Source organism: Anthonomus grandis, chromosome 6 (assembly GCF_022605725.1).
Source record: "Anthonomus grandis grandis chromosome 6, icAntGran1.3, whole genome shotgun sequence".
NCBI lineage: Eukaryota > Metazoa > Arthropoda > Insecta > Coleoptera > Curculionidae > Anthonomus > Anthonomus grandis.
Genome location: NC_065551.1, coordinates 28,566,042 through 28,583,897, shown reverse-complemented (window position 1 = coordinate 28,583,897; position 17,856 = coordinate 28,566,042). Strand labels below are relative to the sequence as shown.

Here is a 17,856-nt window from a genome sequence, read left to right as displayed (position 1 = left end):
TATTTTAAAAACCATTAAATAATTTTTTAATGCAGCAAATTTTAAAAATAAGAATAGAAACAAAAATCTTGTTCTATTAGGACAAATGTATTTTCACCAATTTTACATTATATCAGGATAGAAACATTTAAATGTTAATAGCATTTCTTGCCTATATGATAATTTCAAAATTAATTAGCTCATTATTAAGCCATTATTAAAATAGTATTTAATCTATTTGTAGGTTAATTTTATGCAATGAGAAGAATTGGTGCATAAAATATAATTTTTCCTATTCATTGTTCATTATACAAAATGCAACGGCGAAGAATTTACTATTACTTCTAAGATTCGTTTAGTGAATAATTTAAATTAAATTTGTTAAAAAAATTGAAGTTATTCTTTAATTTTTAGTTAAAAATTCAGAAAATTTGATTTTTTTGAAGTTAAATATTTTTCAATTGTTGATATACCTTTTAAACTATCATTCTTTTCAGTAAAATCATTAGAAATAAGCAACGTGGAAATAGTCATAAATACTGTTTTTATTTGTTTGGTACAGAATCTGCCAAATACAACCCAAGCAATACACGATAGTTAAATAAAGGTTTATTTTTGGTCTTTACCAGGTGTACATTTTTTATTAAACGTCAACGATAAATATCGAATAAAATGTCTGATCAAACATGATATACGTTAAGGAATTTAATATTATGTTTATGTTATAACAAGAGAGTTTCTTACATGTTAGCAATAAATAATTATTACTTCATAAAAGCTTAAGTATGGTATCTTGTATACTATTTAAAGACGTTCACAAAATGCCTTTAGTAGAATGAGCTTACATCAACAAAACGTTGAATTTTTAGTTATAGAAAACTAGTATAAGACCTTTATTTTAATAGCTAATTAATTATTGATATGGCATTTATATAAAAAGCATCTATAGTGTTTTAAAACTTTTAATAAATTTACTACTAATGTTATTGTTTTTTAAATTTGCAGATATGTATTACGAATCACGAAGTATTATTTTTTGATATAAAAGAAAGAATTAGAGGCGTTTATGTGGAATTTATCATAAAATTTTTTTAATAAAAAAATACACCACTGCATTTTTCTAATATAAATTTTATTATTTATATCCCTATTAAGTTTTGAGCAAATTTGTATTCTTATGTTTTTTTTATTTATGTATCTTATCTGTTATAATTATTGTGTTTCATACACGTTAATGCATTTCCTACTTTTTTCTAGATTTCCCTGTGTATGATTTTCCATTATTACACTATATATATATCTATACGTTTCAGAGTTTTTTTAATTAACAATAAAAATACTTAATTAAATAAAGTCATCTTAATACATTTTGAGGAATTAAATATAGGTAGTTATTTATTTGACTGCTCCAATAAAAGAAAATAAAAACCTTTTACTAGAGTAACACACATTTTTCAAAGTAGGCGTTTTTTATACAGTTCTTGACTGCACACCCTATACAGTTAGCTCTTTCACTGTAACTTTTATTGTAGACTTGGTTTTTTTACAAAGCTTTATTGCATTTAACTTTAAAAAAAAACAAGAAGAATAAACAGAAGCTGCTTATTGTTATTTACAGTACATTTACAGGGCTCTTTAGGCCGAAGAGATTTTATCTACATGTATACTTCTATCTCCACATCAATGTGTAAATTAACTTGATGTTTTTATGTAATTTTTTTGTCTGTATACCTTTTTTCTGGATAAAAAAAGCGTCAAGGTAGTTTATACAACACACTCCAAACTCAAAGCAGTGGACATACTAATTGACGTAAAATATTTTCTCTTTTTTCTAAATTATCTCGTTCTGCTTTGATTGGCTGTGTTTCTGGTTGTGCCCGGCCGCATTATTGTGCATGATCCGCTTCCAATTCGATCACTATTACTACTCACGTAAGTATATTTCATCCCGTATATTATTTTTCGGTTAACAAAATCCATTGTTCAAGTAATATATTGATTATTTATCAAAAACTGCAGTATTTATTCATTTGATAATACCAATAGCAATGGATTTTGATCAGTCATAAAAAAATAAACAGGCAACTTTTTTTAAAACTTTATATGCTTATACTGCTCTGCTTCTTAGTCATTACTGGAATATTTTTATGCAAATATAGCCTAAGTTATGTTTAATGAAAAAAAAATTGCCTGTTTGATGAAACATTGTAGAGGTTAAATATTATATTTATATAGTAATTTATTTATCAAACAAAGGTCTTTAAAGGGAAAGCAAGAACTTTGGCATAATTGATTAAATTGTTAATCACTGGCTTATAAGGATGATACTTGAGTCTGTCAATGAGTAAACTGCAAAATTTTATTAGCTTTATTGCCTTAATAAATATCGGAAAAATATTACGCTTAAAATTAATTTTATGTTAATGTTTCAGGAACCCTAATTTTTTTTTGCTAAAAGTATCAATATTAATAAATATAAATAAATAATTATAAAAAAGTCTCTTGAATGAAAATTAATATTTTTATTAATATAAGGCAAATAAAAATACAATTTTAAAATTTTTTTTTCGTATTCTCACTGCGTTTTTGAATAAAAAAATTAAAACCAATTTGCTTAGTGTTTTCTATCTTTTACAGCAAAATTAACTTTTTCAAATTCCAAAACATATACCTTAATTTGGGGGCATTCGCTGAGAGTAAAAGGTGCAAAATTTAACAGAATAACGAAAAAATATTTGACTTTGTTTTCTGCTGAATGCAATTTTAATAACTACTCTTTAATTAAAACATGCAACAAAAAGATGTAAATAATTTAATTCTTTAACAAGGTCTTCAAGTATGTACTGAAATTTATAACTGATCTCAAGTTACAAGCTTTTTTAGAATGATATGCTTTAAAGAACTTTGTTTGATACTTCTTTTAATTCTTTGCATAATGAATAATTTTGCGATATAATTCATTTTACAAACATTAATCCTATTTCTAAAAGCTCTTATTCTCGTACATTTTTCAAACATCTTATATCAAAAAAATTGTATCTAAAATATTATTTGTCTGCATTTTAATATTGAACCGTGTTTGACTTTAAAATTAGGTGTATAATTAGGAAATTTAGATGTAACATCACTATGGAACTATTGGCCTTTAAGATTGGATATTTTTAATCATATTGAAGATTTTTTTTTCATAAATAGTTTTTCTTTATTATTTTATTGTCACTATTTTATTTTCTATGCACAGAAATTTTAAGAACTATAAAATGTTTTTTTCTTTTATTGTATGTGTTTGCTTAATAATTTCAACCAAATTTAATTTAAAATTAGATGTTGCCTCTAAATTCTTTAAATTTAAGATTCCTGTAAAACTTTATCAGTGGATTAAATACTACTTACTATTAAAAATTAAATTTATATATTGTATCCAAACTATACAAAATTCCCAATGTTAACATAACAAATTTAAATATATTCTTCAAATTCCAAATATTGAAAATGATTTAAAATTCTGCGTCCACTGAGCCTTAACAAATTATATCAATAAATCACCCATTAAATATTTTGGATACAAAATGAGTAGTTTTAACAACATTTCCAATTTATTATGACTTGCGTTCACAATCTTATATCTTATTCTACAATTTTGTCTGCATGTATCTTTCTTCTTTTTGTTGGTATTTTTTGCATCTATATATATATTTATAAACATATTTGGCTGGTATTTAATTTAAGAACTTTATTGTTAAATGTTAATTCAGCAGGTGAGTTTTTCGATTTTTTTAATGTTGTTAATAAATTTGTATTTGCATTAGAATTATTTAACAGTTTATCAGAAGTTTTATTATTTATTTATACAAATTTTTCTCTATTTTGATTAAGACTATAATTGTATTATCCTAAGATTTATGTTTTTATAAATCAAATATTTTTAAAATTTCTGAAAATTTTGCTCCAAATTACATTGAAGATGCTAAGAGTGCTAAAAGCATCTACATAGCGGAAAATAAATGAGTGAAGGTAATCGTCTATAAAATATGTAAAAAAATTAGCATAGATTTAAAAAAAAAAATTAAAGCTTATCATACACCCTGTATTAAAAACTCAAATATTGTGTTATTTTTTATGTACTAACTGACATATAAGGTTATAAAAATAAACAGAAATATAAAACCATATATTTTTGAAAGTTACATCTATATCGAAAATTAGGTAACCGTAATAATCTATAAAATTATTTATATTTTTTTTCTATACAAGAATTATTCAATGTTTGTAATAATTTATAAAAAATACTGAATAAAGAATATATAAATATGTAAAAGTTTAAAAAAAGTTACGTATTTAAAAAAAAATAAAGGGATTTAAGAATTAAAACTTTAATGAAATTTAAATAAGAAATTAAACTGTCATATTACAGGTTAATAAAATGATGATGTAGAAAAGCTGGGAACCATTTTCACAATATTTTTTTTACGTAAAATCTAAATTCGTAAATGAAATTTAGAGATATCTGAAGTTGATAAATGCATACAATTTTTATGATTTTTTCTTGAAATTGTGTTAATTAGGATACTTATTCTTCCCCTTTAAGATAAGATATTAAGAGGTCACCTACGAATTTATTTGCTATCTTATAACCATTTTAATTTTTGTCGTGGCATCTTAACTGACGTGGTTTGAAATTAAACACGAGTGATTTTTACCATTTTTACTCATTAATCACAATTAAAATCTAGCAGTTAAAAATCAATTATAAAAATGTCTTATATTTAAATGCCTACAAAATATGACCCATTTAATTTAGATAGTACCTTTATATTAATATTTCGGTTATTATAATAAATTTTCCAAAAATAAACCCTTATTGGACATCTTGAAAGTTCTGTCAATGTTATCTTAAAAAATTTAATAGGTCACTAAATCGAAACTCGTCCTGTCTGTGTTTATTCTCGCATCTCTATATAATATTTTTATTCTTTTAATCTTTAAAAGTCTGTTTGTTGTTGAATATACAGGGTGTCTTAAACTAATGACTAATTAAAGTTTTCAAACGATTTGCATATTATGATCCCAATTACCTGCTTTAAACTTAGAAGGTTAAATGGCTTATATAATACTAAAAAAACTGTAAAATATGCAAACTTTTTACTTTACTGGTAAGACACTTTTTAATATTCCTACAGCAAGTTTTTCTTCAGCATGCCAGCACCAATAGTTAGTTAAAAAAGCACACTTCGTAAAAATATTTGTTTGGATCCTTCATAAAACCAAAGGATATTCTTTATTAAAAATAATTGATTCAAAGAGTTTTTAAAATTAATTATTTAAATATTACAAATTATTTAATTCAAAACTGCAAGCCGTATAAAATTAATTGAACTTACTGCCCTTTGGTTTTATTGATTCCCATTTTTAAATATTTTGTGCTAGTATCTGTTTTTCCAAATGTTATTTCAAGTCGGAAAATCCTGATGTCAAAAGGTACATTTATATATTCGATCACTCATGCAACTTTTGTTACTCATTATCTACTACCAATAGTTCTTAGCTAACAACTTTACAATTTTCAACAACGTTACACCCCAATGTAAAAAATTCTATATGGAATACTTTTTAATTTTTTTATTTCCTTACAGCAATAAGGTTATAACTTGCATAAAATGTTGCTGTAAGAAGCTTCTATTAGAATGTTTATTAAAAACATTCTATTAGAATGTTGGTTTGAGCTGGGTGTTTTAGAAAACTGTACACTAACATCTTACTAACCAATGCAGACAAGTTTTAGATACGATTTGCATTTGTCTTCTTAAATAATAATTTTTCTCTGCCTAATTTAAGAAAAACATTCGCATATAAATAATTTATATTTAATAATAAATTGCAAATAAAAAAAAATTAACCTTATATATATTTTAAGTTTTTGTAAGTAATTTAAAACTTTAACTGTATAAACTTATATATTTACAATTATGTCATTGTTTTATTATTGTTATGTTGGTGTTCTGATATAAGCTTAAAGACACCTAAATCTTGATTGCGCATGCTCAAAATCCATTTGTCTGTGATATTTTTCATATTTTAAAAGATATATATTTTTTATATTATACATATATTGATGTTAATTGATGTATATATATGTTGGTGCATTCATCGTGCTCATCCATACATTTAAATTGCAACCAAGATTTAGCTGTTCCCTAATATAATTATTGGTAAGTAATTAATTCAGCTTACTCTACCAACATGTATTACAGGACAACAAGTTGGGAGATATTTGCTTCTCTTTGAGATACGTACCAACTGCAGGGAAACTAACTGTCGTCATTTTGGAAGCTAAAAATTTAAAGAAAATGGATGTTGGTGGACTCTCTGGTAGGTGAAAGAAAATTGTTTAATATATTTAAAAGTAAAAGTGTATAAGGTGGTACAAATAAAATATTCCACAAGCAGTATACCTTTATATCAAATTTTGTATACTATTAAAAAGAAAAAAAATTAAGGCTTTGAAGTATCGGACGAGAACTCAAAGGCACATATATTAAGCATAGTCTTTATCTCACTCTAGTAGTAAGTTAGTGATTTAAAAAAACATGCTTCCTTTTAATTACAAACTGAATTGTTATTAAATGATGACTATAAGTTCTCTTACAGCATTGGCTCTAATTGTTGGATTCTCTCTAGAGCAATTATTATTTCTATGGATAATAATGAGTATTTTCTCTATCATACCTAAAACTAGTCAAAGTTATTTTCGGATATAGTGGTAACCAAATAGAAAACCCTTAAATTGGTACCCAGTAGCCTTTTCTTTTAATTTATTACGATTGTCCAATATTTAATAACAAAAAAAGTATAAAAACGTCAAATTATTGCCCAACAGCTCGATTATTCACTCTTTTAAAGACTATTAAACGATTAGCAAAGTTCTTGAAAATATTTGCTCAAAACGGTATAGTGCGACAAAATCCCCCCCATAGAGTAACATTTTAATTAATTAAATACCAATTAATTTTGACATTTTTTTCCCAGATCCTTATGTTAAAATTGCCCTGATGCAAAACGGCAAACGGTTAAAGAAAAAGAAGACCAGTATCAAGAAATGCACACTAAATCCTTACTACAATGAATCGTTTACCTTTGAAGTACCATTTGAACAAATCCAGGTAATGAAAATTCGTCCAATACAAATTCATTCTAATAATTATTATAATTTTATAGAAAGTAAATCTAGTCATAACAGTTGTCGACTATGACCGAATTGGCACCTCAGAGCCTATTGGAAAAGTTGTGTTGGGTTACAATGCTAGTGGAACCGAGCTACGCCACTGGTCTGACATGTTAGCCTCGCCACGTCGACCGATAGCACAGTGGCACACGCTTAAGGATCCCGAAGATGAAAAGAAGGACTAAGAAATTATTATTATTGCCGCCTAAACCTAGAAGTTATATTTAAATAGTGTCCCGCATGTTTTATGGTAAGTTAAATTTAAAAACATTTTGTTTTTCTTTTAGTTTATTAGTTAATCAAACATATATATTAAGAATAGACCTATCCCCAAACTTAGCTGATTTCTATTCAAATGGTGCTTTCATAATTCCTCAAGACACTTACCTTTTCTAGAGTACTTCTTTACCAACCAAAACTATTGCAAGCATTCAGAAGGTTTGCTAAGTGTCTAATGTAATTGTATTAATCAACTTGGTCCTGTTACAATAATAATTAATTTAGTCATACATAGTATTATTGCGCATAGTTTATTTATGCATAAACTAAAGTATAAAAAAATAATATGTTCACCATCTAGAATTTGAAACTAATTAATTAACTTGACCTACACTATCAATAAAAGTTTTAAAAAAGAAAAAAAATCAAAAAACCATTTAAAAAAAATTAAATTTTCTTTTAAAAAAATTAGTCACCCTACAGCCTTTACTAATTTTTTTATTACTATAAAAAACACTGAAATTAATAATTAAGCTATATTTCTGGAATTTATTAATTAGGTATTTTAATAAATAATTAATTAATTTATTTATGCAAGCAACTTTAATGTAAGCTTCGTTTATTTATATGTTGGTTATTTTGTGAATGTTGTGGTAACTTTTTTGTTGAATTTTTCTTTTTATGTGTTACATCGTCGTAATTATTGTAAGTCTGATGATGCCCTAGTCAGACGAAACATGTAAACTTTCTTCTTTTTTAATTAAATGTTTTACGTGATGCTGTAGATTTTCTGTTTTATATTATTCCTTTTTATAAAACTATATTAAGTTGTTTCAAAGAATTTCCATATAGGCCTTCCCAAACTATCCCCCCATATCTTAGCAGTGACTCCACTAATGATCGGTAAATTAAAACCACTAATTAATAATTAATAATGATTAATACGTTTATACGGTCTGTTAATTTTATAATGTATTGGACTCACTTTAAATATTTATCAACCTTAGATATTTGATGAATGGAACCTCTTTGATGTCAGTTGACTTTCATTCTATGAATGGTCTTTTTTGAATGTTTACACTTAATTTAAGGGTTCCTAACCAATTTTCAAGTACCTCTAATCTAAGCTCTGCAGGTTTTTTTGTGACATCCAAAGAAGTTCCATCCAACACCGCAACGTAATTATTAAATAATATTTTTTTATAGATAATCCAATGGATCAACCAAACCTTATTTCCAACGTTGGTTACTGCAAATAAATGTAATTATGTTGATAAAAATGTTTAGATTTAGGCCTTTATTGCCGCTGTAAATCCTTTACCCCTGACTATATTTAATCTATGCTTTATATCACAAAAAAAATACCTTTAAAGTATCCATATCGATTGTCCAGCCTGAGAAAATTTATTTGAGGTTGTGTTTTTTCCAAATTCATAGAAGCATGATTATCTAGCGGTCTTTACTACATTAAAAAAAAATATAGCAACCAGCATGATGTAGAAACTCATTATTATATAGTAGGTCCTCTTGTTTTTTATTTAATAAGATGCTAAACAATTATGTTATGTAAACCTTCAGAAGCTTTAAGAATTAGTTAATACATTATGTACTCTAAAAGACAGGTGAGGTGTAATAAATCTACTTAATACCTTGCAATTATTTTAGAATATAATTGCAAGCTATATACCAAGATAAGTAGAAAAACATAAAATTCATATATATGACTAACAACTGCTAGACAGAGTAGAATATGTAGACTTAGCACGTTTGACAAGACAATAGTTTATATAATGCAATTAATTATTTACTTTAAGATTAGTTTTTTAGTCATTGTAAAAAAATGGAAAGTTGCACAAACAAGGTTAAAGAAAATTACGGTTTATAAATGTCATTTTACTAATTTGACAGCGAAAAGAGATTGACAATTTAAGGATGTCTTTAAGCATTTATCTGAATTATAATGGGAAACATTTTGCCCTAATATTTAATTAGGAATATAATTTAAATATTAAATTCTTCATTTTCTAGTAGGCTATTATCAAGTCTTTATCACGGAATATGCTCAATTCTAAAGAATATTAAATGCTGCTGTATATTTTAAATTAAATCGTGCTTATTAGGTATTTTCTTAAAATATTTTTTTTTCGAAAATCCGTATCCAATTAAGTTATGCTTAAAAAATTGAATGAAAATTACAAAACAACATAATTTTTTTTCTTGCCTTTCTAATAAAATACATATTAACTTTTTTTAATATTCAATTTAATGTATCCTTACAAGAACTCCCGGAATAGCTACAAATAAATATTTTTTTAAATATATAGATTGCCACTTATTTATTGGTATAAATTACATTCATTAGTCATGTTACTAATAATTTTAAGGGCATTTATTTGTACATCAAACTTTTTAATTAACTTTTTAGTTAATCTAAGTGTTTTACTTTTCAAAGAACTTTCTGGTAAAGAACATTAAGGTCGCATTACTTACTTCAAGGGATATTGTGGTCTAAAGAGTAATTTAATAGTTTCAGACGATGATTAAGAGATACAAATAGTAAAGACATAAAAGAGGAATATTTCTTTAACAAAGCTTACCATAAAGCCTTAAATTAAATAAAGATAGCTAAATAGTTGAACTCTAATGCAGCTAAATAAATTGCCAAGAAATATTTTATTATTAATTAAAAGTAGATAAATTCGAAAGCTAATAACGAAATTAAGTAGAAAAATAATTTTTATTCATATTATCTGATAAGCGTCTTCACATTGAATATCAAATAAGGTGTTGTTTCTAGTTTTCATCTATTGTAACATTTTTGTTCAAGAAATTATATCTTATAATCTCATATCAACCTAATTAATTAACTTTGTCAACAGCCAATTTACCTACTTACTTAATGTGTTCTTCAGTAGAATCAAGTGAAATAGTATCAAAAGTAGTATTTACTGAAGGAAAATAAATGACAATCAAATAGAGTTTAGAATATTCGTAAGAACCAAAGGAGCTCTATTATAAGTGGGTAAAATAAAGATTTCTGGCATTAACACGCTTTTATTGTGAAGCTACTAGAACATTTTCATTAAAACATCTTATTGAAAACCTTTATTATTATTATTATGAATTTTGATGGTACTAACTTTGGAGAACTTAAAGTATTTCCATGCTTGAAGAATTGATTTAGCCCTGCAAGTACTCTATTGAGGTTAATATAACCGGACAATTTTAAAGAATTACAGAATAGTTAAAGATGTGGCGCGCAAAAGTGCTAAATTTCTTTAATGGAAACTCAAGTTACAATATAAATAGGGAAAAAGAATATTCAAGGTGCATAAAATTATGTAGAAGTTATGAGACAAATAGTTGGAGATTTTAGAAAAATAAAACACTAGTCAGAGTAAAAAAAATCGACGGTGGCATAATCAATAAATGCAAATATGGAAGTATGAGAATAGAATAAGTTTTTTATTGAGCATATATTAGTTTTTTTGTATCAAAATTTATTAATGTCATAGCTTTATCCAGTTTACTATTTACTAACATAAAAATCAACATAATTGGTTGCCTTAAATTGTTGATCTCGTTGTTCAGTGCATAACACTCAAGTATCATAATTGTCATATCATTGCAGAGGATTTATTCTCAAATAACCTTTAATATACGTTTAAGTATTAAATATCTCACTGTTGTAAGATAATACAGTTCTTGCACTAGATTGTATATATTTAGTTTTTCTACACAAGACAGTTACATAGTTGACCAAAATCGAGTTAAAACCTTTTTTTCTTATTCTAGAACTAGAGTCGCAAAAATTAAATCTTGCCTCATACTTTTTTTTTAAATAATTGCACCAAGAAAAACACATGTGGACGAATACCTTTTTAATTCTATTACATAATAATTATAAAAGAAAAAAATATATGTAATGTTCTATGTAATGTGTGGTATTTTTTATCTGAAAAAAAAACTTACTTAAAAATAATACTTTTTAGTCTTTGACTAATACACTTTTTTTAAAAACTGTCTATTTAGCCATAAAAATAAATATTATATAGCAAAAAAAATCGAAATAGAAATATTGGTAAATATTGTCCGTACCAACCATTTAGATAGTGCACTTTTTCATTAGGTTATAGTAAACTAGATTCTTGTGATTTAAGTATCTGATCTGTAAGGTTTAAGAAAAATTGATGCTTATTTCTAAATATATTATTTAAAGATTTAATAAAATAGTTAAAAACTAATTTTGTCTAATTAATTACAAAATTAAAAACTATCTATCTCAGTATAGTAGATCATAATATATTTTATGAATAAGGTCAATATTTCTTATGTAAATAATTACATATATCTGAACTTTTTAACATAATAGTTAAAGTTTGTTGCTGTTGATTAATTTTTGTTATTATACTCCTTTTATGTAAATATAAATTGCCTACTTTTAGTACTTAATAACCAAATTAGATGTAGTTGAGATGAGTATAAAATTTATGTAATATACTAAACAAATATAGGTATACACAAAAATATTATATATGATTTTTTTTGAGTTTTCCAAAAGTTTTCTAAAAAGCAAAAACTTTTCGATTTATTTGGCTTATTGCAGTCTAATTTGGTAAATTGTGCAGAGTCCGGAAACTTCTTTTCATTTTAAATTATTTGTTCAATCAAACGAGTATATCCAATTATATTATGCTGTAATCATGTTTGGGTATATTTTCTGTATACCCAAATATTAAATAAAAACATTTCTATTTTAAAATCATTTGACTTCTCATTTTCTGTATCCTTCAAGTTTTCAGTAGCAATAAATATTAATACTTTTTAGCTGCAGTATTAGAAACAAATATATACATAAATGATGTTAAGAATAGCAAAATACCCAATAAAATAAAGTTGAAAATTAAAAATACAAGGAAGGATAGACATGTATTTTTTAACCAACTCAATAATTATTTTTTGCTTATTATGCTTTTTTTTACAAAATCAATATTTAAATAACAAACTATATAACATAAGCTTATTTACATACATAACCTTTAGTTTTAATAGTTCTTTAGAATATTTATATTGTACCAAATGCCTAGTAATAAAACTCACTGTAATAACTGACTTTTAAAAGCTTTTACACCGAATCGTATAAAAGTTTTTCTAATGTTGTTATATAAAATAAACCATTTGTTACTAAATCCTCACATAGCGCAGTGAGATTTTTAGAAAGTTAGTTAATATTACGTAAACTTTTAGAACTAATTTAGATCGTATGATTGCTTAATGCTTTTAACTGTTTCTAAAAGTTTGTGTAAATGACGTTTTGACTTAGACTAATAGCTACTAATTAATTTTTCATTAAAAGTAAAAGTTGAAGTTGCTTCGTGTTATAATTTTTGAATGTTGTTAATTTTAAATGAACAATAAAAAGATGATATATAATTGTAAAATTGAAAAATAAAAGTGGCAATCTCTTGCTCTTGTTAAAGTATATTAGATAAATAAAATCATATCACCTTTCCTGTTGATCATCTATGCATTTTTTTGTTTATTGGTGCTTCAGGTAAGTACTCCAGATTTGTTAATTAATACGGGTGTTGGTGTTTTAATATTGAATAAATAACTAACATTTAAAAAATTACCATAGTTAAAGCTATGTTCAAAAACTAAAAGCAAGAACTTTTAATATAGATGTTATTGGATAACCACAATTTTATTTTACGTAATACGAAAACAACTTTATTTCAGCAAAAACTTTCATAGACAATTTTTTTAAGTAAAAAATATCCAATTAGGTTATGCATTATTAATTAATTTTCTAAAAATAAAACTTGTTATTCTAACTATGGATTTAAGCTATGGTAAAAAAAATTATTTGCATGTATTCAACTTTTCTTAAATATAATATATCCAGATATTAGATTCTGATAAGAAAGCAGAAATATTAATTAAACCAGTAAATATCTTGAATCTAAAAATACAATAGAAAAATAAGATAAATCTTGATGCTATATAAAAATAAAAGTTATAATGTATTTTTGTTTTGCTTACATTAGTTTCAGCCATAAAAGCTAGATTTGGATAATAAATATTTAATTTAATTTATATCAAATAAAAAGCAACTTACTTAATAAATAGTTCAATTATAGCTATAAATACATTGTAATATTATTTATCTAAATAATATGTAAATATAATGATTGGTGATTTCTAGAAAGAAATATAAAAAAATAGGCCTATGTCCAATTAGGTTATGCTGCTTTTAATTTGTATACATTTGATTTCATTTTGGTCAATTTTAATAATGATATTTATAATTTTATTGGCGCAATATTCAACGTTGCTTGAGTTTCAAATATAATATGGTTTTGGAATTGGAATACCGGTAATAAATTGCGTCAACTTAATCATTTAGTACAAAGTACTTAAAAAAACATATAACCATAGATAAGAATATATAAAAAAAAAATACAAACATAAACAACTAACAAAAAAATGTATATATTTATTTTGATTATAAATCTACTAGTTTCGATAGATTTTATGAAAATTATAACAAGCTATAACAAACTTTAGCCTTAAAAATTCTTTTAGCCAATCTATACTTTTAAATCTTCATAGACAGAATTATTGATGATTTTTTATCAGTATATCATTTATACCTAAATCAGTTAAATATTTTCCTATTAATGAATTTAATCCTAATCTCTACAGAAATGTCAAAAATTGATATAGACCTTAAATTTAATGCCATTAGTAGTGACTGTATCTCAGAGAATATCCGCTAATATTGCTTTTAACATCGTACTTATACAATAATAGCCAGGCATTAGTTAGGAGTTACATAATCGGAAACGGTTATGCAATGCTGACAGATTATCGCATTTTAATGATTGTGATTCGTTTTCCCCGAATTTCGATTATGAAAGCGGATTTAAAAAGTTCAAAATGCTTGTATGCGATTTGTTGTTGGACTTTCATCATAAAATATATATCAAAATGTTTTTAATTAAGGTAGACTGCTTTGTTTTCATATTTATCTAGTGTCAATTATACGCAAGTTCTTCCCTTAATTATTTTAAGAAAAGACTTACGGGTTTATAAGGAATATTCATAGTTTAAGGTTTATGAATAGACTTATAACGCTTTAACTATAATGCGGATCTTAATGTTTGTTAAATTACTAGCCTGTTAACCTTTTACTAATTAAATTTCATATTAAATAAATAGGTAACATCGCAAATTTCTTAGGAAAATTTAAAACTTTGAGCTTCCTTTTTTTTAATTTATCAATTAAACAGACAATCTATTTTTCACGTGTCAATAATTTAATTGTTATATAGGTAAATCAGGATTCAAAGGAATTAATTTTGCTATAGATTATCATAACTTGAATATATTTTAAATATTGATTTTTTATTGATTAGCTAGTCAGTATTGCGTAATTTTTCTATACCGTGGATATAGAAAAAGAATTCTCTTTAGCCTTATGTAAAAGCAGTCTGCGGTTTTGACAGTTAGCCAGGTACTTGAAAAATCTTGGCATAAAAATGTTAAATCAATAAATGAGGTCAAATAGTTTATATCAATTAATGTCCAGTTTATTGTGCGAAGAAGTTACATTGTAGAAAAAACATTTGAGGGTTTGGTCTGTTTATTTAAATGTATTGAATCATACCAGCATCATTTTTGCACCAGAATTAAATTGTATAGACGATTATTCGCAATGCCTTATTATAAACGGAGTATCTCATAGTTTTTGGGCAATTCGTTTGCAAATTTAGCGCGTGTGTATTGGTTTTGAATTTATTTTCTATTTGTTATAAAGCTAATTTTTCACACTTTTTTTTTCATGTTAAGATACCATGACACCTATTATGTTAACAAAAGGTGACTTATTCTTGGAGAATTGTTCAAAAATACTGAAGAATTTGCAAAAAAAAAGTTTACCAAGAAATCACCATCAAAATATTCGATATATAGTTGTTACAAGGCCTTCTCTACCTCTTTACATCTTTTTTCTTGTGATAATAATAGGTATGTTATAGTGCATAATTTAAAAGGGTATATTTTTTATAAATGGTTTCGTTTTTTAAATAAATCTCAATGAACAACTTTATTTTAGATCCATAATAACCTTTTTATTTTAATTCTTTTTATAACCATTTCCAAATTTGGCACAGATACTTTTAATTAATATGTAATTCATCATCATTTTCACTTTTGTTTTTTTTTGTGTGGTCTCTTGAAGAAAGAATGGATAATATGTTTTTTCTTCTTATTAATGCTATGACTTCTCCACTTCTTTTATTGTCTGTCAGGCATTGCTCAATATTGTTACCATCGATATTCAACTCGCACAAATCAATATCCGCACAGACGTACGTTCCTAATTAAAGCAAAAGCTGTGGCAGACAATCACTTATAAATACATTAATTGTATCGTTATTGTTAAAATATCCTTGTCAATTTAAATATATAATACTTCAACCTAAAATTTTACAATCTAATTACTAGTTAATAATATTTCCTTTTGGAATATTTTCGGTTCTTTTTATCCCAACTGCATGCTGCTCTAAAACTAAGAGACTGTTCATATTTTTTCCAAAATACAATTAGAGCATTTAAACACGATGCCCTTTTAAGAGAAAAAAATGTGATTCCAGAGACATTGAAATTCCTTGTTAATTATTAAGTTAATATTACTTAAGGCCTGGATACGAGTTGCTTCAAGATTCCTTGTCTACCTCCATATTGAATTCTTCAGACTCCCAATAAAAACAGAGGAATCTTTTAATAATGTATATATAAATTCTTTCCGTGGTCAAAATGTAGGAGCAAAGTATTAAATTTCGTCTAATTCCATTACGGCACCAACAATATAAATTAAAGGTTTTGTTACGTTCCGCCTACGTGAAAACAAAAATCCCACAATAAGTTTGGGCAGGTTATTGCGCCGAATTTTGAAGCCGATGACGTGAATTCGTGGCAGACCAGTGGCATCAGCATCATCGATTTTTATCCTACGCCCACCCAGAAAACCAACTCTACGTCTATTTCTGTTTCACCTATATATCCTGTCCTTGTTATTTTATTCTCTGAAGGCAACATCTTATAGATGCGATTAGAATAATAAAGCGGTGTCGAGATGGGCATTAACGAGGTTTTTCTAAGTTTGCTCTGAAAGCTGTCGATTTGGAGGATAACTTTATATTTAAAAAAATATTTCCTCCTTAAAGATTTTAAGAACTATATATCTTTTAAACTAGACACGTTAAGCACTTAATTACCAATTCGGTAAAATAAAAAAAATATGACAATCAATGAATTATTAGTTTGCACTTAATACCACTTATCAAAATCTCAGCCGAATTGGTCTCACTCAAGAGATTTTAAACTCAAGCACTTTTTATTGTCAAATATTATTCAAAGAGACACATTCTCTATTCTAGTGCCAACGACGCTATTATTGCTCCATGACTGGTTTTTTTAGTGCAACGTTATTTTTCTAAAATGATACTGTCATAAATTACTCTTCTATTAACATTATTTGTACCTAAATTTGCATACTAACAAATTCTAGTGGCTTTATTGCTGCCTGACTATAAAATTAAATTTAACAATCGTAATTTTGTATTCCATTTGTCTTTTTGCTATTTAAATTAAATATTCAGTAGTGCTTACCAAGCTCTCCGGTAAAATTGATAGGTTTTCTTATAGGGTTTGACTGTTGATCTGATTATAACTTCTAAATATATATGGAGCCAACCGGATAAGTATTGATACCATTTCTAATCCCATCATAGTCCAGTCAAGGTTGAAGAATTTTGGGCGAAAAATCTTTCATATTTTGGGGATTGATGTACGTTTCTATAAAAAGCTTAAACTGAAAGAGTGGTATCTTCCCATTGACATAATTTTAAATTTAGTTTTTTTCGGAAACTGTCCTAAATATTATCAAATAAAAAATCACGCACATTGAGCCGCATAGGTTTTAACAACGTTATAAAAGGTTAAACAGGCCAAAAAGAGTCTTTTAGGAACAAAAAATGAAGTATGCCAGTGGCTTGCTTAGTTTAAACATAGAGGCTGGCAGGCACGTGTCGACTGTAAAAGTTCCTATATATATGTGGGCGGAAATGTTTGGTTTTCTTGATACAAGATATCAAAGTTTTTTTCTTTTCTGAAAATTAGTACCTATGATTTTTGAGTTTCACAGGCTTATGATTTTTATATAACCCATTAATATATTTTTCGTTAAAGAAAATAATTATTTATTTACTTTTACGCGAAAAAGATACTTCATTAGATATCGCTAAAAGCACCCGTTTTCGAAATATCTGACTTTAAAAATTGAATGCCAATTCACGTAACGCTCTATGTAATTTTCATAAAGATCATATGTGGTCAAATGAAAACGCACATGCAATACAGAACTGATATTT

The 17,856-nt window shown here is 25.8% G+C and overlaps 1 protein-coding gene across 7 annotated transcripts in view; it reads left to right on the top strand.

The window, feature by feature from the left end:
• The window catches only part of LOC126737311 (synaptotagmin 1-like), a 31,815-nt gene extending 20,997 nt beyond the window's left edge, over nt 1-10,818 (top strand). For 5 of the 7 annotated variants that reach the window (XM_050442157.1, XM_050442156.1, XM_050442161.1 and 2 more), the window contains exons 8-11: nt 6,231-6,348; nt 7,006-7,139; nt 7,195-7,451; nt 8,627-10,818. In XM_050442157.1, the coding sequence (XP_050298114.1) occupies nt 6,231-6,348; nt 7,006-7,139; nt 7,195-7,386 (444 nt within the window). In that variant the 3' untranslated portion in view covers nt 7,387-7,451; nt 8,627-10,818. The remainder of the gene's footprint in view (nt 1-6,230; nt 6,349-7,005; nt 7,140-7,194; nt 7,452-8,626) is intronic. The other 2 variants (XM_050442160.1, XM_050442159.1) reach the window with 1 other exon arrangement.
• The last annotated feature ends 7,038 nt before the right edge of the window (nt 10,819-17,856 follow it).